The sequence below is a fragment of the Caenorhabditis briggsae genome, assembly GCF_000004555.2.
Source record: "Caenorhabditis briggsae complete genome, chrIII, whole genome shotgun sequence".
NCBI classification, from domain to species: Eukaryota; Metazoa; Nematoda; class Chromadorea; order Rhabditida; family Rhabditidae; genus Caenorhabditis; species Caenorhabditis briggsae.
Window position 1 is genome coordinate 9785335 of NC_013490.2, and position 27111 is coordinate 9812445.

Sequence of the window (27111 nt, forward strand, 5' to 3'; positions counted from 1 at the left end):
AATTCATCCACCACACTTTCGAAATGTCCGCTTGCGAAATGTCTGGAGCCGTTTTATACGGGCATTTTCAAATCCAGGCAGTTTTATCTGATAAAAATTAGTTATCCATCTGATTCAAATTTCTCGACTTTTATCATAATCTCCTGTTAACTGAAAACGGTTACTTTTTTCGGACCATTTTTTTCTCTTCTACAATTTCTTCAATATTTTCAGAACAACCAAGAATGATTATATCCAAATATCCGTATTTGGTCCAAGATGAGATACTCTGTAACATGGAATGCTCCGATATTTTTCTTCTTTCCTTCGCCTCGAAGAATATGAAGAAATCAATATACACTTCCAAAAGGAATAGGTTCAAAAGGATCAGTTCCATTACGTATGACTGTTTAGACACTGATCAGCCGTATGTTCATATTAACTATGACCGAAGATGGGACACGATCATGAGAATCATGAAACACGAGGAGGATGGGTATTTTAATTTTCAGTTGAACGTATGTGGGAAGAGCATTGACTTTGGGTGAGTCACAATGAGTTATGAACGGATCATTAAAGTTTTTTTTATTTCACATCATCCGATCAATGCAATTATTATATAGCATCATTTTACCCATGTGACAAAGAATCTGTAATCAAAAGTATTTATAATTATTTCCTTGATTTCTTCGGAAACTCTGTGGAGTATTATTGGCAATCGGAAAACATGAAATACTTGTTGAGACCCTTTACCGGGAGACTCCCGTTTTTTGTTCCTTTCATTCCGCAACTCCAGAACCTATCATTATGTGTTAGTATCTGTATAAAACTGTCCTGGATATTCGCGGATATGAAAACACTTGAAAACTTTCTCACCCATTCTCCTGTTTTTAAATCGGTGTTCATGAAAGTAAGGGAGACGACGGAACCGTTCAACCCAGAATCCAAATTGTATCAAGCCAAATATGTTGTTATAGATCAAGACGAACTCACTGCTCCTGATATTCTACGTTATTTAAAGGGAGACAGGCAACACCACCAACGCACTCTTTGCCCAAAGTGTTAGTGATTTTTTAGTATGTTCAAAAAACAGCTTATATTGGCATGGTTTCAAAATAGTTTTATCGTTTTTCAGATACATTTGGGATAATGAACACCAAAGTACAAATCCTACCACAAGTCACGCATGTGTGGTCAGAGAATCAGATAATTGTGTGGCATCTTTGACAGGTTTTCGCAAAATCAATTCATTTATTCTTTTTTTTCATTTTTCCTGTTGCCCCCCGCCCTCCAGAAAGAAAGTATTAATCGAAAATATTGGAAACATTGTGTTGTATACAGAAACACAATTTATTCCCAATTTCATTTTTTCCCTTTTCTATTTCTGTTCCCCTCTTCATATCGATGTATCCTGGTAGGGAAAAATGAATGAATTGAGATGTACTTCCTTTAATTCCCAAATTGGCATAAATTTTAGGATTTCCAAGACTCTGCATGTGACCTATAGAAGCTAACCGTTTGTTGTAAGTTAGAATAGAAACATACAATCAGAATAGTTAAACATGAATGAAAATGTATTGAAAATATTCAGAATTTATTCTCAAGTTAAACAAGAGATTCAAGGTTGTGCATAAGCACTGATGTTCATGGGACATCCAGCGTGTCCCAACTTGCGGACTCAAAGCTGGAGGTACCGCGCTGCAACCAGCTGAGCTACGGTGCCGCAAGCTTAAACATGATCAACTATATAAATATGCTTTATTGAAAATTTTAAATTCAAGGTTGTGCATAAGCACTGATATTCATGGGACATCCCGCGTGCCCCCATCCTGGCAAGTCAATGTTAAAATAGTACAAATGATCGATATACTGTGTAGCTTTCGGGTCAACACTGCCACTACAGAACGGTCCATCAGCTTCTTGACACACTTGGTATGGGTCTCCTTGGTTCATGTAATTGTTGTACCTGTAAACCGAATGATAGTTTATGAAAGAAAATTCAAACTTACCAAACTTCAGTTTTGGGATAAAACAACGTTGTGTTAGTGGAAGCAACAAATGTGGGAGTGTGGGCGACGGGATCAGATCGATGGAGAATGTGGAAATTGTAGGAGAACTGAAAAGTTATCAATAGAGTTGTAGATTGCTTTTTAGATTATTCACCGTCTGTGTATGCCAAGCTGCAAAATTGTAATCAGAAATTCTCATCGACCCCATTACAACAACTTTCATATCATCTGGTTTGTACAATCCAATGTTCACAATCCACGCAGATGCGGCCCATGCAAGAGATGATCCGAGAGAATGTCCATTGACCCAAAGTTCAAAACTAGGATATTTGTATTTCAGGTATCGCAAGTCCGCCTGCATTCCACCATTCCAAATGAGCATGAAAGAGTCTTGAATGCATTTGAAAATCATTCCATTGGTAACGGTGTAATAAGACTCAAGGCCGCTGGAAAAGAAATTGTGAACCCGAGTATTCCTTCCAACTAACAAACTAACTATTTAACACAATTATCGGTCATTTCCTTGATCTGATCCTGTCCGTGTGCCCCTTTGAAGGAAATTGAAATAACTTTCCGTTTGGTGTCATAAGCAGTATATCCAACACATGTAACATCATTATAGACTGTTGAACAATTTGCAGTTGTCACTTTGTACAGCTTCATAGTCGGTATTTGATTGCTAAAACAGTGTTTAGTTACAAGTTTTTCTGACTTGTGCTAGATTTTCATCATATTTGGTTTCACAAAGCGATAAGAAAAAAGTGGGTTAGGAAACACGAATCTAGTAATTTTAACTACACAGAAACTCACTTAAAGCACAATTGAGGATTTTCATTTTGAGCTGCAGTTGTGAGAACCATGATTTCAGATCTCATGAATTCATCGTCATATCCGTATTGTGGAGGACTCGGACAATTGAGGGGAACCTGCAAATTGAAGAGATGAAATCTTGAATTTTCAACTCACTGTTATAGAAGTGTTGCAGGCTAAAGTGGTGTCTCCACATTGAGAATTCTGCAAGCACCATCTGAAAATTTTGTCTTGAAAATCTGAATTTTTTTCAAAACTCACAGCTTTCCCGAATTCACACAATTTGAACAGCTATCTGAGAAAACAAATGAAAAACACGAAACCAGTAGTAATAGGTTAATATGCATTTTTTAGAACAGAAAAAGTGTCTGAAAAGCTGTGCTATCATTATTTCTTTTTATATGGAAAGTGTTGCCATTTTTCTTATCAGTTTCGAACTGATGTTAGGGTCTAGGGTAGAATTGTGTCACATCGAAATAAGGAAAATCTTTTTCGGAAGTTCCAGAAATCAAATGACTATGCGGATCCTTGGTTCACTTAAGTTTCAATTTTTAAAGTTAAAGTAAAAACCTGCTGTACTTAAACATTCCATTCAAAAAGGTCCCTCGAGGAGTTGAACTTGCGGACTCAAAGCTGGAGGTACCGCGCTGCAACCAGCTGAGCTACGGTGCCGCAAGCTTAAATATGATCAACTATATAAATATGCTTTATTGAAAATTTTAAATTCAAGGTTGTGCATAAGCACTGATATTCATGGGACATCCCGCGTGTCCCCATCCTGGCAAGTCAATAATTGCCCGCGGTATGTCCGGGGTATCAGTTCCTGTGATAAAATAGAAGAAAATCAACAAGAAATGTAACAAAATCGGTTTACTATGAACAAGTTAGAAAGAAACAACAAATAAAAGCTTAGAATTCAAGCAAACTCACTTAAAATCCTTAAAAGAACAACCACGAGCCAAATCCAAGCTCGCAATCCCTCAAAACTGAATTTTAACTGTGCGCGCGCCGAGCGGTATAGCGGAGTGTCGTTGCGTGGTTAGAGGGAACCTTTAGAAGGGGTTGGAGGGTAGCTGCCCCAGGCAACTCAATGTTGAAATAGTACAAATGGTCCATATACTGGGTCGCTTTTGGGTCAACACTGCCGCTACAGAACGGTCCATCCGCTTCTTGACACACTTGGTATGGGTCCCCTTGGTTCATGTAGTTGTTGTACCTGTAAACCAAATGACAGTCTACAGAAGACCATTCAAACTTACCAAACTTCCGTTTTAGGATAAAACAACGTTGTGAAAGGAACAGAAGAGGGAAGGAATGTGGGAGTGTGGGCGACAGGATCGGATCGATGGAGGATGTGAAAATTGTAAGGGAACTGAAAATTAATTACTTCTGGCAAACTCAGAATTTTTACCGTCTGTGTATGCCAAACTGCAAAGTTATAATCTGAAATTCGTGCAGCACCCATGACGACCACTTTCATATCTTCTGGTTTATACAATCCGATATTTACAACCCACGCAGACGCGGCCCATGCTAAAGCAGACCCGAGAGAGTGGCCATTCACCCAAAGTTTAAAGTTTGGATATTTGTATTTCAGGTAACGCAAGTCTGTCTGCATTCCTCCATTCCAAAGAAGCATGAATGAATCTTGGATAATTTTGAAAATCTTTCCGTTGGTAACAGTGTAATAAGATTCAAGACCACTGAAGAAAACTGAGTCTTTCAGAATTAAATTTTCTCTTCGGACTTACTACTCCATAGCTCCATTTAATAGCTGGTTGATCTGATCCTGTCCATGTGCACCTTTAAATGAAATTTGAATACACTTTTCTTTTGATGTCATACTCAGTGTATCCTACACATGTCACATCAGTATAGTTTGTTGAGCAATTGACAGTCGTCACTTTGTACAGCTTCATAGTAGGCATCTGGTTGCTAAAATGATTTTTTGTGACCTGTGATAATGCATTTGGTATGTAGGGTATCAAAACACAATTTAAAATTTGGGTCAGAAGTCTCATTAACTACACAGAAACTCACTCGAAGCACAATTGAGGATTTTCATTTTGAGCTGCAGTTGTAAGAACCATGATTTCAGTTCTCATGAATTCATCGTTATATGCAAATCGAGGCAAACTTGGGCAATTTAAGGGAACCTGAAAATTGAAAGTTGAAGGAATGATAACCTGAATTCTGAAAACTCACAGTTATAGAAGTGTTGCATGCTAAAGTTGTGCCTCCACATTGAGAAGTCTGTAAGCACCATCTGAAATTTGAACCTTTCTACGTTCTGTCGATTGAATTCACAAAACTCACAATCTCCCCGAATTCACACAATCCGTACAATCATCCGCTGAAATAAATGTCAGACAAGGAACTAATAATAGTAGAAGTAGCATGTGCATTTTTTTCACCGACTGAAAAACTAGGTTATCAAAATTTCAGTTTCATATGAATGATGTTGCCATTTTTCTATATCAGTTGTGACTTGGTTTCGTTAAGTCTAGAGTAGAAATACGTCACAGGAAAGTTCGAAGAATAATTTTTTATGTATTTTTTCCAGAAATTTTGTTAGCAATATTCGAAACATACAGTACCGGCCCGTAAGATATAAAAACGTATTTTTCGGATTTTTGGCAATTTTGACCATTTTCAGAAATCTGGAGCTTGGCTGTGAATCACTTTTGAAATTTTGGAGGATGTAAAACAGACCTAGATTCAAAATTTGCATTCACATAATTTTTTTTTTGAAAATTCTTAGTTTTTCAGCTTTTTGTCGATTTCTGACAGGCAGTTTTTGTACTGAAAATGTGAAATTACAGCTCTTTTTCAGAAATTGGCAAATGGCTGAAAAACTAGGAATTTTCAAAAATTTTTGTGGATTTAAAGTTTTGAATCTAGGTTTGTTTTATACCCTTATAAGTTTTCAAAGTGATCGGACATTTGACAGCCGAGCTCCAGACTTCTGAAAATGGTCAAAATTGCCAAAAATTCACTTAAAAATACTTTTCTGGATGTCTTATTGAAAAACCCCCAACAAAAAACCAACACATCCCACTCAAACTGTCATGAACAAACAGATCCTCTGATCATCCAAACACCGTGGGAATCCTATTTTTTCATCAATACTGTTTTTTTTCACAATTTTTGGTTTGTTTGAAACTTTTGTATTCTGTATTTTTTTCTTTTTTTCAGATGAGAACAAATAAACTTTTTCTGTTTTTCTGAAAAGTGATTTTCCTACATAAAATTTACATATTCGAACAATACAAAAGTGTTTCTTTCTTTTTTTTTCTCCTTCTGAGATTCTTACAAATCTACTTTTTTTTTTTTATGATGCTCAATCTCCACATTCAGAATCTTTAGCCCCATTATCACATCAAATAAAACTGACAATGTGGAGTATTTATAAAAGGTACACTTTGCCAGAACTGACACAATCCTAACCATTTTTTTCTTGGATAGGATAAGAACAAGCAAAAAATATTCTGTTTTATTTTTGAAAGTTCAAAAGATCTCCTTTCCGATTCTCCAGATTTTCAAGTGCGCTCTGATCCTCTTCTTCAAAAAAAGTTTGTCCCTTTGGTCCCGCTTGTTTGTCTCAATTACCCTTGTCTCTTTTTCTCTGGTTTCGTTTTATTCGGTCCACCCTACATAACAGCACCTCTGCAAAAATGGAAATTCCTCCTTTTGCTTCTTTTTCCTTCTCCTCATTTCACTTTTTGGTTATTTGAACAACTGGACTCACACCATGAAAATTACCATAACCTGTTCCATTTTTCAATGAATTCTCAATGAGATCTTGCGTCCTTTGCACAGAATTTTTTGGCTCGTGACGTGGCAATTTCTGCTTCTATTTGCCCTCAAAATGAATTCAATCAAAGACGTCATTTGCAGAGAAGCCGTTAATTTGGGTCATGTGCTAAGCCTGAGCGCATCTCTCTTTATGTCTTCATGGGTTCTCTCCTCCATTCCAGTCTGGAAATGAAATCCTAGGAATCCTTCTTCATTTGCACGTGCCTTCTGATTCTCAGAAGACGTTAATTTTGAGTTTTTTTAGACCTTGTTAAAACTTTTTTGAGCTTATCGAACATTCTGGAAGTTTTCAAATTTCGTATTCTGGTTTCAAGGGTTCCAGACAAGGAACTAAACCCTTTCAAATTACTTCTGAGATCTATAATTAGGCTTCAGTTCGGTTTAGCTTTTTTGGTTGATTTTTAAAAAAGGGGGTTTTTATTGAGTTTCAAATATTTCACGAAAAGTTTTGATAGTTGTCGTAAAACATGTATCAGAAGAACCCTTCTACTGTCCCAAGGTTCCTCCGAAAGGCTCTTCTATTACAAAGGCCCTTCAATTAGAGGTGGTTTTTCTATTTTTCCTCACATTTCTTTCTAAAATTGTCATGGAAAAACCCGCTGAATTTTTGTTCAAAACTCATGCAAGCCTATGAATTTCCCCAAAATTGAGCTATTACGGGGACCTTCAATTTTTTTCAAATCCGACTTGAAGGGATCTTCTATTAAAGATGCCCTTTAATACAGGTTTAACGGTATTGATGTCACAGAAAAATTCTTGAAAATGAAATTTAGGTTTAAAGTTATATGTTATCAAAAACATTCCAAAAATTTAATCCATCTATGGTCCCACCCAGCGGCGTGCATTTCCGACGGCGTTTTTCAGGGCTTTAGATTTTTTTTTCTGAATTTTTTCAATAATTTTATGAAAATACATAACTTCGGGATTACTTTTAAACAAAAATAAATTTCGGTCGCCTTTAAAACAAATGAAAACTTCGCTTTTGTTAGTGAACCCATTTTCGGAACCCTCTTGAATTCTTATCAAGTTATCATATTAACCTGATTATTTATAATTTCTCGTAATCCAAATAAACATTTTCCCCTCTGCAACCTTTCCAAAACTTTCCGACACTTCAATCTAAAAAAGGATGTTTTTCTTGTCCTTTTCCCATTTTCCACACTTATCCTTATCCCCTTCTCTAGAGAAACTCTTCTCCATAAATTATTAGATTTCGTTTGGAAGAAGAAGGAAAAAGATGTTACCCCTTCTGTGTCAAATTCGGTTCCTTCTACTTCTTCGTCACCCATTTTTTTTTGTTTTTTGTGAACTCTTCAGAATCCTTCTCGTCCTTTTTTGTTGCCGTCCAATCTTTTTGATCCCTCCTCATCAATTTGCACAAAAAAGTCCACATCATCTCACATTTCAGTTCTTCTTCTTCCATTCTCTTTTCAGCGGGAATCCCTCATTTGTTCCACTGCTCCTCTTTTCAAAAAGACCGGAAGCTTGCACTGTTTATTAATAACTGTGTCCATTTTAATTGGAGGGAGGGAGAGAGAGAGAGAGAGAGAGAAAATGACGTTTTCCGATTCTAATTTTTTTTCAAATTTATTTACACCTAGTTTGGAAAATGAGTTCTAGAGAACTAATTGAGCAATCCGGGTTTTTGAAAATTGTTCTGACCAGAGAGTGTGGAGTTTGGATAGTTGGAAGTGCTGAAAATGCACGAAGTCTGAAAATATTCCAAGTAGAGTTAGTTATAGATTTCAGGATTCAGAATACTTAATTTAAAAAGGATACAGGTAGGATTTTAGAACTTGTACAGTAAGGGTTGTTAGGATATAAGGGGTGTTCAGAACGAAGTTCGAAACTCTGAAGATTCCAAAAATAACCATTTTCAGAATGAAATGCCGACCAGAATATTTCCAAAGCTTTTTTTTCTGGAATTAGAGCTTTTTGGACTACGGTATTTTAATGGCGCTCGCAAAAAATTTCTGTGTGGGCCTCGATCGGAATTTCTCTTATTTTTTTGCGTTTTTGGAATATTTTTCACTGATTTTCTCGTTTTTTTTCACTTATTTTCTCGAAAGTGAGATTTCTACTTAGAAATTACAATTTTGAGAAGCTCCGAAATTTTAAAAATGGGAATACTCTTAAATTTCGAAATTTTGAAACTCGGTATTTTCCGAAATTCCAAAATTTTCCAAATCGGAATATTCCAAAATTTGGAATGGTCAAAATCGAAATATTCCCAAACTCCGAGAATTTAAAAACGAGAATATTCAAAATTTTCGAAATTCCAAAATTATTAAAACTGGAATATTCCAAAATTCCGAATTATCGAAATTTTTAAAATCGGAATATTCCAAAACATTGAAATTGTCAAAATCGGAATACTCCCAAATTCCGAAATTTTGTAAAATTTGAATATTCCAAAGTTCCGAAATTCTGAAATTCCGGAATTTCAGAATCGGAATATTCCGAAATTCCAAAGTTCCGAAATTTTGAAAATTTTAATTTTCCAAAACTTCGAAAAAGCTTTTCCGAGCATCTCTCATATGACAGGATTCCTCTAATTTTCATATTCATGTGTATCGAACGTTATAATTAGGATCAATTCAAAATTCTAAATTCGAGAGAATTTAACCCAGTTTGTTCGATCTCGAGTTGTTGGATTCTACTGTAGAATACATCAAACTTTATGACTTCGAAGTTGTTAAGTTCAGTATAATCTCAAAAATTCAAAACTCCACATTGTGCTAAAAACGAAAAATTGGTAAGGATCTGACTTTCAGGATTCATTGATTCGAAATCTTCACCCATCCCTAGTAGACTTTAGTTCTCTTCCCTCTAGACATGTGTGTTTTGCCAACGTCGTTTTCATAATTATCTTAATAACTTTGTTCTTCGGTCCTCAAAAGTATAAAGAATTATTTAATAGGATGAGAGGGTCATCATCTCCTCTCATTCCACCCATCCATTTACCCTGATTATAATCCAAACATAGACTTTCCCCTTTTCTTCTTCTTCAACTTTTTCAGAAATTCCAATGATATCGATGCTTTTTATGAGATTACCTTTCTTTCAGAATCATAACATCTTCTACTTCCTCTCAACGACATCCCGTGATCTACCCATCAAAGCCTTCTCAAAGATTCTCAAAACGTAATAAACAATGGTGAGTTCCGTATATATTTTCTTCCAAGCTCCTTTTCTTTTTTCCACCGATTTCCATTCTCAATGAATTAGACAAAGCCGTAAAATGTGTACGTTTTTCGGGTTTTTCCTTCCTAAATGGGTCAGCGCGGGGCTCTTTTCCTGGTTGTTACGAAGGGCAGCACCAAAATATACGGGACCGCAGAAAAAAGATTGGGTAATTAAATGACCCAAGGAGAAGACGAAGAAAACGGAGAACGAATGATGTCGGTCTCGCCATTTCCAAAATGCTGAATAGTGTCCATCTGTCGTTGGTCACTCCCACTTCCACCCGCGCATTTTTCTCATTTGATTTCGACACTCCCTAAACGAGAAAAAGAGAAGGTCCCTTTTTTTTCTTTCTGCAAGATTTCTTCCTTGGGTCACTTTTAAAGAGCGTCGCGCCTTTTTTAGGGTGGGCTTCTATTAAAGGGACTACGGTATTTCACGGTATGTTAGTGGTAAATGATTTGAACGTCTACAAAATATAGTAGATTTTGTACTATGAGATTGAAAATGTTCAGGTTTACTGAACACAAATAGACCTTTATTTTGTAGTAGAACACTTTTTTTACAAATTGATCTGAAATATATAAACCGCTTGAAACTAACCTATGGCCAAGTTTTCCAGAAAAAAACGGTTCATATCATTTGGGCGAATTCCTACTTAAACGTTGTTCACTACAAAATTGTAGTTCTATTTATGGTTAATAGACTTTAAAATTTCCTGTACGACAAAATCTACTACCGTAAAACCTGTTATAGAAGAGCTCCCTAACTTTTAACTTTGCGCCCAATTCTTATTTTGAGCTCAATTATCTCGGTATTTGTGAAAGATATCAAAAAGTTGTCCACTGATGAATGCTTATCATAATATTACAAGAGTTCTATCAGTTAATAAAATTTTCACTGAAAATACGGGAAATTGATAAACTTTCGGACATTACAACATCATCTAAGAATCCCTTCATCTTCAAAATTTTCTACAAAATTTAGACGTGACTTTTCGTTATTATTTCAAAAGATAATATGCAATCTGAAAATCCAATCTGGAAAAATTAACAATTTAAAAATCAAATGGCTGCGGTAATTTAATTTTTTTTATATAATAGAAACAAGTTAAAGCGGAAGTACTCTTGCAGGAAATTGTATTTTGATCTTGAGAATTTATTAAAAAATACGTTCTCTGTTTCTTAGAAACAAAAAAGGGTACGGTATCCTAAGGCTTCAAAATTATCCGATTACTCATCGCTATAATTTTTCTCTCTCTCTTTCTCTTCTTTTATTTCAATTTCAATTATGAAACATTCAGTCTAAAAGTGTCCTCTCTCTTTGTTTCTAATTATCCGATTGTTCCAACAAACTTTCCCTCTCATTTCTCTCTCCGTCTCTTCATCTCCAACACTCTCTCGTTTCATTATATTTGAGAAAAGTGTCAAAAACGGAGACTTTGCTCATTGCACCATCTCGTCTAAACAATTTTCCATGTACTTTAACCTTCAAACAACTTTGTTTTCCTAGAACTAACCCAGTTTTCTTAATTAATTTTGATTTCTAAATCTTGGACACGAAAGTGTAAAAAAAATATATATAAATAAATATTCAATTGTGTATATGCAATAGGTTGTTAGTGACGGCCAACATTATGAAATTAGGATTTGATTGATTTTTTGATTTTTCCAAGAATTCATACTTGAAAACTAGGTTGTGGTTTAGTGTTTCCGTGCTAGTTTAATCTTAAAATTGGAGGTCGTTAGTTGTTTCTTTTATTTTTCTTCTGACTTCTTCTTCTTCTTCTTCTGAATTTAATATTCTTCTATAACACCTTCCAGAGACTAAACAGTGATCTTACTATTAGAAGATTTATGATTTGTTAGTTGTCGGAACTACTATTTTCGGTTAACATGATTTTCGATTTATGATTGAGAAGTAACACTTCTTCTGATCAGAATGAAGTCAAAAACGTTTCCACATTTCCTCTTACAAATAATCAAACCGTCAACTTTGAGCCCCTGTATCTAAGTCCCTGTCGAAGATATCTGAAAGTGGTCAACTGATAAATTGTTTATCATAATATAGCCAATATTTTATCAGTTAACAGATTTTTAATATCTCTCATGTAAACCGAGATGAATTTGCGCAAAGTTAAAAGTATGGGACCTTTCTATTACATATTTTTTCGGTAGTGATCGATTCGATGTTTTAGGTGTACTGTACTTCAGAATTTTGCATTGAAAGTTTCAATTTGAAACCTTCAATAGCGACTTTGTGAGAATAACCCTGCAGATTAGTAAGTCAAACTTTTGTACCCAAGGTCATTCACTGAATTTTCCAAAAAAGTGGTCTGCTTTTTTTCGACTTTTTCGTTCAACTGTCTCAATTTTAAGGAGAATACCCCTTGATCTTCAATTTTGAATCAAATTTTTTCTTTCAAAAATCATACAGTTTTCAAAGAATTCGTCATTTTACCCCGCTCACTTTTTCCTAACAACTCTAGCTTACAAGGGAACCATGTTTAGCCTTCATCTCAGAATTTTTTCTAAATTTGCCCATTTATAGTTTCAAATACGGGCTTTCCTGTGGTGTATTCGGTTTTCTGCACAAATTTCTAGAAGCCGAGAAAAGTCCATCTGAAAATATGCTGTTTTTTTGGTCTCCTTCCCTTCCACTTTCCCCCTTTCTTCTATATTCTCCACTGTGGAAGAAACGAGCAACAGTGGCCGAGTGGATAGTGGGGACGAATAGTAATATATTAATATGTTATAACAAGTTTGGGGTTCGATTCCGTCACTGTCCATTTTCTTTTTTCTTTTTTCTTTGATGTTGGAGGAATGCTTTGAACTTTTCGAAAATCAAAACTATGTTTGCTCTATTATTTCAGTAGGAAAAAGCTCGAAAAAGATAATTTCTGAAAAAATTCTTGAAGCACTGCTGAAAAGCCTTATCTACTCAAAATGTCAGTCGAAATTCCCCTATTTGATCATATTGGTTGCGGAACTGTTATAAATAAGTCAAGAATTATGTAAATCTATGTTTTCACAATATTTGAGTGCTATTGGGTGATTTTCGAAGGACTACGATTCATTGGAGTTTTGGAAGAAATCACTTATTTCGGATTTCAAAACGGTTATAGGCTACAGAATCTTGTGAAAAGACTCATTTTATCATTTTTATGCGTTTAGAATTCATTTTAGCACATTTAAAAAATTTTCGAAAAATTGAAAATTTCGCAAAGGGCATGGCAAACCACCATACCCATGCCCAAACCAAAACCAACCCATACCCATGGCAAAAATTTTTTCAAAAAATTTTTTTTTTTGAAAAAAGAGGAAACTTTGTCAGATTGTAGAGAAACCTTTAAAATTACGATTGACACTCAAACAATGCCAAAAAACTCCTATTAACCCTTTCAAAAACTCACTCCAAAAATGAGAAATTAGTACTGAAATCACTTAAACAGTCCATAACTCGACTTCTAGAAATTTGTGCAGAAAACCGAATACACCACGAGAAAGCCCGTATTTGAAACTATAAATGAGCGAATTTAGAAAAAATTCTGAGATGAAGGCTAAACATGGTTCCCTTGTTAGAGGCTTTAGACCAATAAACTTACCGTAGTCTTCCGAAAAAATTCCAAAACACCAAATCACGATATCTATGCTCCAGTTTCATTTAATCTAAACTACACCTTGATTCTATTTGTTACTCCTATTTACGCATTCAAAAAGAGTTCATAGAGTCGGGGCTTCTCCATCTGTCCACTTGATTGAGTTATATACATGGAAACAAGGAACAACTCTTTCCTCTCCTTTTCCGAGTTTTTTGCTCTTTAGGTCACTTTGTATATTAACTCGAATTAGACAAGCTTTTTTTGTGGGAATGTGCTTTGACCGGAAGAAAATCTTTTTTGGAAGTTTCAAGATTTTCGGAACTCATTCTGAAACGTTTGAAAGGAATTGAGTTAGGAGTAGTGTATTCTGATTTTGGTTTTTTCTTATTTATAGTTACCGCTTAAATTTGAGAATTTTCCTATTTTGAAAAATATATAAAAAGAAGTTCCTAAAACGAGTCATATTTTTTTGATACCAGTTTTTTCATTTAAGGAATTTTACTCCATTATTTTCGTCATTTTAACATGAACATCTAATTAATTTTTGAACTAAATACAGCAGTGAAAAACCAGCAATATTTTCTTTTCTAATTTCGAAAAAGACCCAGCGTAAAACCTGTAATAGCAGGACCCTCATTTTCAAATTTAGGCTGTGTGGCTTCTATCAGAGGAGTACGGTATTATCTGCAAAGAAAAAATTTTTTGCAGCATCTTTAATTTTTTTAAAATAAACATTTTTTTCAATACCAAAAAAACCTATTCAAAAACATTTTCAAATTAATACATGAACAAATGTAGCTGTCTCATAATATGAATAAAAAAACAGTTCGCCAATCAATAGTATTTTTTGTTGTTTCCCGTATCACATGTTATGTTTTCCATTGCCACGTCATCACCTCATCTGGATGCCCTTTACATTCAAATATACTCTTCATCTCGCTCCCAACTGCCTTGTCCATCAACTTTTATTCTAATACTTTTTCCTTTGTGTCGCCTCGGGCAAATAACTTGATTAACTTCATTTCGACTGCTTCTTCTTGACCACGTGAATGCAAAACATCTTCTTCGGACCATCGACTAGAATTTTTCTTCTGCAGCGAAAAAGATAATATCCTGATTTATGAGGTTTTTGCTAGTAGTACATGAGGCGGTCATAATTTGATTCAATTACCCAAAAAAGAGAGAAAAAGATAGCAGGAGCAAAAAAAAGTAGGGAGGGATATGTAGAAAACAATTGAGAAATGTTGTTTAGGATTTTTCTGAATTTGTTGTTTTTTGTTTTGTAGGATGATGAGTCATAGATGGTAGAAAATTGTGGAGAGTTTGAAAAATATAGTGACAAGAGTTTCTATGTAGTAGGTTATAGAAAACATTTAATTATTATTCTGGCACAAAAATTCTGAGCTGTGGAAGATGAACGTCAGTTTACGTGGCCAAAGGTTCTACAACGAAAACTACCGTAATCTAAAAATATTATTCTCCTAATTTTCTAAAAATTTTAAGCCCTCTTGTCCGTTGTTGCTGACCACCACCCTTCCCCAAAATTTACAACCTTCTATTTCCGATAAATGAAAACCGAGACGAGCCGAAAAGTTTTTTGGAGTTTGATTGGTCACACATCATGCAAATAAAACACACTTTTTTGGGAGGAACTTCTTTATCTAGCGTGTTTTGTCACAAAACATCAGAAAACAATATTCTCTCTCTCTCTCTCTCTCTCTCTCTCTCTCTCTCTCTCTCTCTCTCTCTCTCTCTCCCATTTGTAATAATCCTTTTTCTCTACTTAACATTCCCATTTTCTTTTATCCATGAAACAAATTCTTTTTTCTTCTTCTTCTCTTGTCCCACCAAAAAAAGAGAGAGTCCATTCTAAACTGCTAGATATAATGGAGGTGAAAGTTCGATTCTGCAATTCGATACAACCAAACCCGGGAGGAGCCTCTCTTCCTTTTTTCCCATCCAACAGCTTCTTCATCTCCCCGTTTTTCCATTCTCGAAAAATGGGCGTGGCTTTCCAGAAGTGTTGAAAATCGAGGAGAACGTCTTGTATACGTTTCTGCTTCCTTTTAGTAGATTCACTTCATTAAGAAGACGACAAGAATGCTTTTTCAGATTCTCATGGAAGATGTCGAGGTCATGCAAATTGATCGGATCGCGGCATTGCTTATTTTCTCGGTATGTTTGGTAGCGTAGGTATTCCTAAATAATCGGAAAAGTCTTTATTAGCTTGAGATCCATTAAGTAAAAGCTCTGGAATGCCTACTCAAAAAGTGGGACACCTGTCAAACCGTAAAACCTGTAATATAAGGGCCCCACATTGTCAACGTTGACCTAATTTATCTCGATTACTGTAAGATATATCAAAAATGTGTCAAATAATAAATTGGTGCTGATATTATGGTTCAAAATTTATAATTTATAATATTTTTATACCGATAAAATGTACACAGGTACCGATAAAATCTAGCTCAAAGTAAAATGCTGTAAGGGCTCTAGTACAAGTTTTACGGATTCTCGTTAATAATGGGAATTTTTGATACAATACATTTTGTGTATAGGACTCTGAAACATAGGTTAGTAGTTAGAGAAAAATATGAAACTTTTTGACAAAAAATTTAATCAGTTAAAAAACTTATTATTTTCTCATTTTCCGTCGTGTTTTTTAGTTTACCAGTAAGCTGGTGCGCCTTTGGCGCGATTCAATCTATTTTTTTCAAATGTTCGTCGCTTCGTTTCTCACTTTTTCAAAATAAAAGGGTCACGTAAATATATATGTATTTTTCAATTTCTTCAAAAGTCCACAGATGGACACGATGACGGACAGACGCCTCTAGCGTTTTATTAATAAGGAAGATTTGTTACCAGTGTTATTGTTAATTCAGATGACTCGATAACATGAAATGCCGAACGCAGCGTAGTTTTTAATAAGTTTAGTTTTTTCGACCATATTCTTTTCAGACCGCGTTTTTAAGCCGTATTTCCTCTAATAATAGCCCGCCTTTTACGTTTGCTTGGAGCTCAATTATCTCGGTTTTTGTGAAAGATAAAAAATTTGTCAACTAAACTGTTAAATTTTTTATCATAATATCACCAACACTTTATCTGATGACAAATTTTTTATATCTGTTATAGATATCAAGATAATTGAGCTCAAACTTGACAGTGTGGGGGCTCTTATATTAGAGGTTTCAATATAGTTAATCTGTCTCACTTTTCAATTACACCTGTCATCAGTTCAACAAACCCCAAACTATAAACTTTCTGAAAATTCCAGACAAGTTTTGTCGGATTCGTATGCAACACATTCATCGCCGTCTACATCCGCCGTCTTTCCCTTCTCCGAAACTCTTTCGGACGTCTTCTCCAACTTCAAGCCGCCGGTGACGCCGTTTTCGTTCTAGTCTGGGCTTTCTACTTTGCTCCGGTCCTATTTTTGTGAGCCTTTCCCTTTCTAACTTTTCTTTTTTGTTTCATCTCCACTATTCCTCTAAATGACTCTTTTTTTTCCACTGGTCTAGTCGTTTGACGAAATTCGAGATTTTAGTAGGAGACCGATGATGCCATGAGCGGAAGTGCGACTCCGTCAAGCGTATTCAGTTTCCTTTTGGCTAAAAAACGATATTTACACATGAAAATATTTTTCAGCGACATTAAACCGTTGCAAACGTTGGGAGTGGCATCAAGGTTCGCACAATTGTGTCTGATTTGTTACGATATTTCCATTTACACACATTTGGTCATTTCACTCAACAGGTGGGAAATGAGACAGTTCGAGATGATGAAAATGATTGAAAAAAGACTTGGATTTCAAATATATAAAAAAAGATTCTACATACCGTAAAACCTGTAATTTTTGAGCTGAAATAGTTTGAGCTGGATTATCTCGGTTCATATCAGACATATCAAAATTGTGTCAACTGATAAAATATTTTTCGTATTGTAATGAACAATGTATCAGTTATCAACTTCTTCATACCTTTGACATGAGCTAAGATAAATTGGTTCAAAGTTTGAGCCCCCATACTGTCAAGTTTGAGCTGATATTTCTTGGCTCCTATGCAAGAAATCCAAAATTTTCAGTTGATAAAATATTGGTGATATTATGATAAACATTTTGTCAGTTGGCAACTTTTTGATATCTTGCACAGGGATTCTGACGAAATTCTGATAATGTTGCATAGGAATCCTAACGAATTTGACAGTATGGGGACTCTTCTAGTACAGGGTTTACGGTGGGCTCCAATTAAAAAAGGTTTCAAACTCCAGCATTACTCATAAATTATATGTTGTTATTTTCAGATTCATTTCCCTATACTTCCCAACCAGCTACCAAAACATATTTACCGAAAGATTCACAACAGTCTTAATATGTTCAATTATACTAATTTCTTTTGGTTTCTCCTGGTTCCTGGTGATCGGTATGTGATCGTAGATTTTTTTCTTAAGAAACCATTACTTTTTCAGTTGACTGCAAAATGGGATTCTCTATTCCCAGATGGATGCTTGACTATGTCAGTCCTCCGTGTGAAATGGTCAATGTTTATTATGCCGAATTTTTTAGGTGAGAAAACTTGCATTTTTGAATTTGAATTAAACTAGAAACATCTAATTGTTGTTAGAGCTTTTTGTTTGATTAACAGTTCGCTTAAAGGTGGGGGAACATAAAAAATAATTTTCTGAAGGCGGCAAAATATCAACGCTCTGTGTGAACATTAATCATTGCACACCGTCACGAATGCATACCGTAACTTCAAAAAAAAACTTCGAAAAATCTCCTGTCATCCATCCTATTAATTGATAAAGCTACCGTGTTCGCTCCAATAAAACCCCGCCCACTTTGAGCTCAATTGACTCGGTTCCTATCAAAGATATGAAAAAGCTGTCAGCTGATGAAGTGTTTAACATAATATCAGAAACATTTTATCAATTGCCATATTTTTGACACCTCTCACATGAACCGAGATAATTGAGCTCAAAGTGGACGTATTTGGTCGGCTACTACTACTATTTTTGAAACAAATGATAATTGTTCCTGGAGCTTCCTGACTAACAATTGTCTCGACAAATCGCATTTCCAGAGGTTTGATCGTAATCTCCATGTTCGCCATCACCAATACTTTCACATTCTGTCGAATGCACATGCACAATCGAAAGAAACAATCAGAATCCACGTTCGAAACCACCCAACAAAAGAAAAGAAGAGCTGTTGAAACTGCATTTGTTCAGCAAGTCACACTTCAAGGCTTACTCTACGTTCTCGAATTAGTGACCTATTTCTATATATCCAATTGGTTCAAAGTACCAACAGATGCCAAATCACTAGCCGAATCTTCTAATCGATGGCCAAACTTTTTGTTGACAACGTATGCATGGATTTTGGTTCATGCTCTGGATGGGTGAGTTTTTTCTTCTAACTGGGTGGTGATTTTGCAAAATAATTTTTTCAGAGTAATCACACTAATTTTTAATAAACAATTCCGAAGTGTTCTCCGCCATCCTTTCCGTTCTCAAGCCACCTTAAACGCATCAAAAACTCCATCAAGGTAAGAGAAAAAGAAGGTACATTTTTTCTGTGCTTCCAAAACTTTCCCTCTGTTTACTAACCCATTTCAGAAGTCTTGTTGGCGGCAAAGAAACCACTCCTGTTATTATCTTATGAGAAAGAGAAAATTATTTGTATGGTTACTAGAACTTATTTATATATCAGCAGCCTCTGGCGCTTTAAACAGCTGGCTGGTGCGCCTTTGGCACGGTTCTCTATATATCATATCTCTAAACGGGTTGAAATCGATTGGTTAGTTATCCGAAATCGTGCCGTCTATTCTCCCCCTTTTTATGCTGTCCTTTTCAGTTTCCGTGGCCTAGAAAATCGGCTAAAGAGCAGTAGTATCACATTTCAAAAACAACAAGGACCTCGATGGCCTAACTTTGTGGTTTCCTAGGCCACTCTCTGATACTAAACCATCGCAACCCTATCTATTTTAAAATTTTACCCCCCTCCCCCTCTAACTCAGTTTTTCTGATCAACTATGAGTTGTGATCCTTGAATTTCTCCCAATTTTCAGGCGAAATCGATTTGTGACCAATCGAACCGATTCGAATCGAAAAAAGAGCTCAATTCTTGCGTGTACGTTCATCTCAAACTCAAATACCGGATATGGATCATCAGTTCATGTCTGAATCCTTGTTTTTTAAAAATTAATTTATTGCCTTCTTGATCTCATTCTTTTTGTTGAAAAATCCCCGTTTAAAAATACCGTAAAACCTGTAATAGAAGGTCACCTTCAATAGAAGGTCACCTTCACGAGCTCAATTATCTCGGTCCCGGCAAAAGATATCAAAATTTTGTCAACTGATAAAATTTTTATGGTATTATGATAAACATTTTATCAATTGACAACTTTTGATATCTTTGATAGGTGCCGAGATAAATTGGCTCAAAGTTAGGGGCCCATCTACTACAGGGTTTGATCCCAATATTGTGAAAAAAGTAACAAGTAATCGGTTGACAGCTTTATAAATACGAGTTAAAACATACATTGTTGTTAAAAACACATTTAATAAACATTTCTTGTTGTACTCGATTGAGACCAGATTTCTGAGGAGGAGAATGTAATACTCGTAGAGTGGAAATTCGGAAAATTTCAGAGAAATAAATTGAAAGCTTTGAGGGAGGGTGGAAGTGAGGTTAAATCATACAATTGGCTCGTGTTCTTCTGAAAGAAGTGCGTCGTCTTCGTCCAAATCCAACTCGATTTCTTCCACGTGGACATTTGGAATTCGACCATTTTTCCTGGGACTGAATAAAAGTCGAGCAGTTTCGTAGTCGACCTGGAAATGCTTTTTCAAAGATTCATTGTGGTCAAATGCGGAGATTTTTTGAATTTTTTCTTCATTGTTTTGTGAATCTAAATGGTTTTCTGCAAAAATGAACCAATAAAAATTTCACCATACCACCGTCAACTTACACATTTCAGAAAAAACAATTGTGGTTTAAACTGATCAATTGAGAAGAATTCCTACCTCCAATTGCACTTTGATTCCTCCTGGCTTTCTTTTCGAAACCTTCACTTTTTTCCCTTCATTATCTTTCATTTTCTTCGAAGTTGACGATACCGAACGATTATGCTTCCGTTTCCCGAGTGGAGAAGCAATGGTTGTTGGGTTGGATGGTGTTGTTGACAGAGTCTGAATTGATTTTTGAGCTTCGAAATCTAAAAGTATTTCTTAGCTTACCGATATAGATCTGGTGTTCTGTGGAAGCTGCGATTCATCGAATGGTTCATCTGGAGCTATACTGATATTCGTGACATTTTGTTTCCTTTGAATCTGCTTCAGAATCTCTTCCTGGTCGTCACGAAAACGACTTTCCACACTTCTCGTCTTGTTCTGAATTTTCGCAAGTTGTATTCTCTTATTCAATTTCTCTGTGTCTCTCACTCACATTCAGTCTCTCGGCTTTGAAATCCTCTTGCATGATGGAGCAATACGTGAAATGCACCCGTTTCCGGTACCTCCACTTGGAATTGTTCAGTGATTTTCTGAAAAGGAAATGTTCAGGGTTTTCTAGTTTTTAACCCAGAGATCATACCGAAACTTTCTGACATCCCACATGAAATTGTAGACTTGTACAGTAATTATTCGAAGGAACATTTGAACAAAAAGGAAAATCAAAGAGATGATTGCGACGAATCGAATCAACAAAGGATTCTTATCACAATAAATTAGCTCTTCATTGTATCCTCCAAAGTCAGCAGCCAAGGCAAAGGCGGCGTCAAGGAGAAGAAATACGCACGTGGCATATTGGAAGAAGAGTTGAAGACGAAGAAGACGGGCGTTTCTTTCCACAATTGAGATCACGAATATGACCTAAGAGGAGAACATTGTGGAGCTTATCGAACAATTTTGGAGCAAAATCTGTGATAGAAGGACCCCCATAATATTCAACTTCGAGCCAATTTATCTCGGTTTCTATTCAAGATATAACAAAGTTGTCAAATAACAAATTATTTGTCATAACATTGCAAACAGTTTATCAGTTGACACATTTGATATCTTGCATAGGAACCAAGCAAAATTAGCTTAAAGTTGACAGTGTGTGAGTCCTTCTATTATTGGCTTTACGGTATCTTTTGTCGAAATTCGATAAATTAAGTTTGCATTTTCCACAGAAAAAAACTCACTTTGAAAGAATAAAATACGGCATACTGTAGTGCAGTGAGGTAGAAAACAATAAGAGGTTTAGAGTAGACATCACACCAGGGAAGAAATATTGCATAGTGAAGCATCACGGCCAGAAAACATATCAAAGCGAAACTAGACTCGATTATACATACTAGGAGCGCCCTGGAAAAAATGGATTTTTAGGTTGCTTTTTAAAAAATGTTGTTGAAGCAAAAAGGTTTTTACAAAGTGCCGGGCTGATTTTAAAAAAACTTGCAAGGGGCGGGCCGGGTCGGGCTTTTTTAAAGAATTTTCATGGCCCGGCCCGCCTCGGTCCGGGCTTTCAGAAAAACATTTCCGGAACTTCGAAAATCCGGGGCCGCCGGGCCCTGATTTTGCAAGTATAATAACAATGGGTATATCTTTCGACATAAGTATCTTGGATGCACGAAAATTGATAGGAAAATAATATTACGTTTGACGAAGCTAATGAAACTTTCGAAGCAATTCCTAAAGTCTAGGTATTCTTATGATTGTTTAAAAATGAATGTTGTGATTTTCATGAGATGAAGCCACTTTGACAAACGATAACTCAGCTCCAAATTGATCAAGTAATTTGGAATTTGGCCAGTTTACTGATGAATATTTGAATTTCTGGACTCCAGTTTTGTAGAGTCTGTCCAGAAGTCAAAACTTTATTTTTGAAATTTCCAGTCTTCGGCACAAATCTGTCCATATGAAATATGTGATTTGAATTTTGGTATATTTTGAATTTCAAAAAAACAAAGTTCTTGAGCGATGTGATAGCCCTTTTCTACTTTTAAAACAAAAAACTCACCAAGAAGGTGTTGCTGGAACTGCTAGCGTTTTCCAGAAAAATGGCATCTGATATCGATGAGAAGAAGGATCAAATCGTTCAGCTCCCACTTGTTCGTAAACTTCTAACGGCGTGTTTATCGGCCATGGAAACCGCATTTCTGAAAAATTCCCTTTTTTTCCAAATGGTGGTCATACCGTAGCTCCAAAAAAACCCCAAAAATCTTATCCCTCCCTCCTTTAAGATTTCGTAACCCATTTCAAAATCGTCCTCTCTTTGAATCTCTCGTACCGTTTTGGAATTGAAGTTTCGGAATTTTCCTCATGTTGAAAAAAACCAAATCCTAGTTTTTCTCCCCTTCAAAATAAACATAGACCAGAGTACACATATTCTATAGAATTCCTTGTCTATTTCTTGTCTTCTTTTTTATCAAATTATCAGATCAAATCTAAGTCACTTGAATTGTCTCTGTACTCTTCCTCATGTCTTCCGCTTTCCTCCGAATAATTTCTCTTTCAGCTAAAAATGATGCGGATATAAAATCATAAAATGTTCTATTCTTTGATCTTTTTGATTGGAACGATTTTTTCTTGGGTGATGGATGATTGATGGATAGGGAAGTGATAAGCGGTTTTCAAAATTGTAGCAGTTCAAAAATTCAATTGATAAAGAAAGCATTGAAACAGAACACATTTTCGGGAGAAATTGATCTAGAGAATACTTGAAAAATCTTGTGATTGTCACATTTTTGAATAGTGGAAGGATCGAATTTCGAGCTGTTGTTGTTTTCACACATTCGGAGATCAGTTTATTTTCAAATTTTAGTTCAAAAATCTTAATTGAAAACTGAAAAATTAGGGTTTAATTTCCAAGATTGAGGTAATTATTTGAGTGAAACATTTCTGGGTTTGATTTGAAGATGATTTACTATTAGGGATTGGAAAAAATACAAAACAAATAAGTCATAGACAGCATCGATATGTGTGATTTTTTCGAAGTTTAAAGAAGTTAAATTTTCATAAACTTAAAAACTTGTAGTAATTTCAAAAGGGTCCTCTAACAATTAACGTTAAATGTAAGCCGATTTTCCTCAGTTCCTGTCAAAGATATCAAAAAGTTGCCAATTAATAAATTGTTTATCATAATATAACAAACATTATACAGTTTACACAATCTTGATGTCTTGCAGAGAAATTGCGATAATTGAACTCAAACATGACAGTACGGGGGGCCTATTACAGGTTTCACAGTAGTTGAACAGTTATTTTCTCACAAGTTTCAATAGTTCTTATAATTGTAGGAAATTTCGAACCAAAAATGGACAACAAAATATTCTAAAAAAGTGTAGAATGCTGACTTTTTAGAGGCTTATTATAGCTAGCTAAAATTTGCCGAAAAAAAACATCGTTATCTTTGAGCCCATATATTTCATTTTCTGTGAAAGATGTTTGAAAGACAACTGACAAATTGTTTACTGTAATATCAGCAACATTTTATCAGTTGATTACTTTTTGACATATCCTACAGAAACAATAGCCTCAAAGTTGACGATTTGGATGGCCTTCTATAAGAAAAATAGGAATTTTCTGTCCGATACTTTGATGGTAATCCGTAATGTATAAATTCATTTTTTAGAATGTGAGAATTCTTCAAGTTTCAAACTAACATACTTCCTGAATATATCTGACGACATAACACATAGTTATCCAAAAAATCTCTTTCACTGTTCAGAAATTTAAAATATCGTTCTCCAACGAGGCGCCACCCGAATTGAAGTCTTACAATTGGGTTTTTGTTAAGGCATCAAAATATTCCGAAAACATTTTTTTTGCAAAAAACAATGACATCAGAATCAATTCAGCAAAACTCAATAAAGCAGCAAATATTGGAACTTCAATTTTGGCATGATTTTACTACAGCAATTTTATTTTGGTTTTTATTTTTCTTTCTCATCGAAACTATATATTTAACGATCGGTTCACCTCAATAAACAGTAGAGAAAAAAACATAAATATCAATCCGAATCTTTTGATATCTCTGCGTCTCTCTGATCTATAAACTCTCTATTCCTCAAATTTCCCTTTTTATTCTATTCACACCAATCTCTCTTCAACATTTTGTCTCGTTTTGCAAATAAACAAGTTCTGATTATCTAATTGCTTCTAATGCGAGTGTAGATGACGACAGAGGAAAATGAAAAAAGAAGAAGAAGAAGAAGAAGAAGAAAGCAAAAATGAATAGAGAAGAGATCACTCACGTTTCGGATCGCTCAAATCATTCCACAGCTGGCTCCAATCCTTCTTGAGCCTTCGTCGAAACCTCCGGAATCGTCCGCCATCTTCTTCAAATCCTCCAGCCTCTTCGTCGTTCATAATTATTTTCTTCTTCTTTCTTTCCGACGTTTTCTCTTTTCTATTCGACTTTTTTTCGATCTACAACAAGTTACGCTAATCAAATCACCGACTGACGGAGGTGGAAGTTAGAGGATAGAATGGGATGGATGGCGTGGGTGGGTTAGGGAGGAAGAGAGGTTGGGATTGGAAATGGAGAAAACGAACGGAATGATGAAACAGTTGAAGAATGCGCGAGGAATTAAAAGAATTAGTTCGGAAATTGAGAAAGTGTGATTTAAGAAAAACAAAATAATATCTAGTTGATTGAAGTTCAGAAAAAACTACAAGATCCCCAAAATTGTTGAGCTCTCATCTTATTTTCTGAAAAAAAATCATCTTATTTTCTGAAAAAGGTATCGAAACATTTTAAGTTTTAAGTGATTTATCATAACATGATCACTATTTTATCAGTTGACAGGATTTTGATGTCCTTTACAGAAACCGAAATAATCAAGCTCAAAGTTGAAGTATAGGGTGGGCTTCTATGAAACTATTATTGTTCCTAGAACTTTTTGTCTGATGAACAGATGTCTTAAAAATCGTATTTTCAGAGGCTTGGTTGTAATCTCCATGTCTTTCACATGAACCAAAATAAATTTGCTCAAAGCTGACAGTTTGTGTGACGGGGATTTGTGTTTGCGAAGATAATCGATAAAAAATACCAAATACCGTAAAACCTGTAGTAGAAGGGCCGGGCCTTCTATTGTTCCAAGGTACCTCCAGAGGGCCCTTCTATTACAGGGGCCCTTCAATTAGAGGGGCCCTTCTATTTTTCCTTCCAGTTTTTTCCGAAATTTCGTATTGAAAAATTCGACGAAGTTTCGTTCAAAATTCATGAAAATCTGCCGATTTAACCAAAATTTAGCAAGATTTTCATCGAAAAATAGAATTTCAACAAATTTCTATTAAATTGTGAAGTTCCCGGAATATTTTTCACTGAAAAAATACGGAAGTTTTCTGATTTCAAAACACATTTTGAAAGGGGGGGGGGGGGTCCTTTTTCACGGAGGGCCCTTCTATTACGGGGACCATTCTATTACAGGGGTCTCTTCTATTTTTCGAAGCCCCTCTCAGAGGGCCCTTCTAATACAGGTTTTACGGCATAAAAAATATTTTTACATAGGAAATGAAAATTTGTTCCTCTATCCTACTTCAACTCGAACTTTTGTCTGATCTTCAGAGCCACTTGGAAAATTGAAGTCTCTAAAAAATATTCTATCTGGACTACAAATTTCAAATTTCAGTGATAGTATTAAAATTGATAAAAATCTTCTGAATGACAGCAATTTTCAGAGCTCTGGTGAAATTAAATTGAAATTTGAATGGAGTATTTCAAGTGAATTTTTCCTGAGGCTACACTTCAAACTACAAGAAAAGATAAACTGCCAAATTACACACAACTTCATGAGCGAGTGACTTCCGGTTTTTTTCAGAGTTATATTTTATTAGGGGGTTTAAATTTTTTGTATGGGTGACTTATGATACAAACTACGATTTATTTAAGAAAACTATATTTTTGAGATAAATTTAGAGTGGAACTAATTAGCTTTTCGGAATTACTAATTCCCAATTAAAAAACTTCTTACAATTGTAAAAGTTGACTGAATGGAAAAACTCTGAACATTTTCAGAATTATTCAAACTCTGAAAACCAAAAATGTAAAGGCTGAAAAAACGAAATTTCAGGAGAAAGCAGCTCACCCTAAGCATAAACTTTGAGCTTAATTATCTCGGTTCCTGTGAAAGATATCAAAATTTTGTCAACAAATGAAATATTGGTGATGATTATGATAAATGTTTTATCAGTTGACAAGACTTTGATATCGTTCACAGGAATAATAATTCAGCTCAAAGTTGACGGTTTGAGTGGGCTTCTATTAGGGGAAATCCGGTATTTGGAGTTTGATGGAGAATGTCAAATAGTATTGGTCCGAAGAAATAGTTTCAAAACGGATGTTTCAATTCAAAAAAAGAACCCAACACAAAAGTGAACCCTAAATAAAATGGGTTAACCTACAAAAAAGAAAAGTGTATTGAAGGGAAAGGGTGTTGATTTTACAGCCAATATCAATACCTAGAAGTGATTTTGATTGATCGATTAGCCGTCATCAAAAACATCTTCTGCCTGTCCCATCAGTTCCAGTCAAAAAAACATAAAACAATTCGAACGAAAATGTTATAAAAGAAAATGAGATAAATAGAGTGAGAGATAGTGAGAGGAGTGTTGCCAATAAATTGTGAACCAAATGTGAAACAAAAAAGAAGAAAATGATAGAAACGAGAGATGCGGATAGCAAAACGGATTCTGATTGGATTGGGTCGATGCGCAGATTGAAAACGA

At 35.3% G+C, this 27111-nt stretch overlaps 5 protein-coding genes across 5 annotated transcripts; 2 read left to right on the forward strand and 3 right to left on the reverse strand.

Annotated features, from left to right (window-relative positions):
• Positions 1–224: 224 nt before the first annotated feature.
• Positions 225–1206, forward strand: CBG10130 (the record flags this gene model as incomplete). Its single annotated transcript, XM_002641737.1, has 3 exons — positions 225–523; positions 574–1040; positions 1115–1206. 3 exons carry the CDS (start codon positions 225–227, stop codon positions 1204–1206), a joined length of 858 nt encoding a protein of 285 aa, XP_002641783.1.
• A 549-nt stretch (positions 1207–1755) lies between these two features.
• CBG10131 lies at positions 1756–3145 on the reverse strand (the record flags this gene model as incomplete). The annotated part of the gene is made up of 7 exons (XM_002641738.1): positions 1756–1945; positions 1989–2095; positions 2143–2434; positions 2485–2667; positions 2799–2914; positions 2955–3015; positions 3060–3145. 7 exons carry the CDS (start codon positions 3143–3145, stop codon positions 1756–1758), a joined length of 1035 nt encoding a protein of 344 aa, XP_002641784.1.
• A 646-nt stretch (positions 3146–3791) lies between these two features.
• Positions 3792–5203, reverse strand: CBG10132 (the record flags this gene model as incomplete). Its single annotated transcript, XM_045244292.1, has 8 exons — positions 3792–4014; positions 4058–4170; positions 4210–4501; positions 4550–4581; positions 4658–4733; positions 4839–4954; positions 5004–5064; positions 5115–5203. The coding sequence occupies 8 exons, from the start codon at positions 5201–5203 to the stop codon at positions 3792–3794; spliced, it is 1002 nt and encodes a 333-aa protein (XP_045094207.1).
• A 10313-nt stretch (positions 5204–15516) lies between these two features.
• On the forward strand, positions 15517–19578 carry Cbr-srx-45 (the record flags this gene model as incomplete). The annotated part of the gene is made up of 8 exons (XM_002641740.1): positions 15517–15573; positions 16673–16833; positions 17044–17151; positions 17698–17816; positions 17863–17959; positions 18477–18794; positions 18846–18941; positions 19464–19578. 8 exons carry the CDS (start codon positions 15517–15519, stop codon positions 19576–19578), a joined length of 1071 nt encoding a protein of 356 aa, XP_002641786.1.
• A 513-nt stretch (positions 19579–20091) lies between these two features.
• Positions 20092–24750, reverse strand: CBG10134 (the record flags this gene model as incomplete). The annotated part of the gene is made up of 8 exons (XM_002641741.1): positions 20092–20229; positions 20422–20586; positions 20635–20787; positions 20843–20939; positions 20990–21267; positions 21582–21744; positions 22400–22538; positions 24636–24750. The coding sequence occupies 8 exons, from the start codon at positions 24748–24750 to the stop codon at positions 20092–20094; spliced, it is 1248 nt and encodes a 415-aa protein (XP_002641787.1).
• Between the last annotated feature and the right edge of the window lie 2361 nt (positions 24751–27111).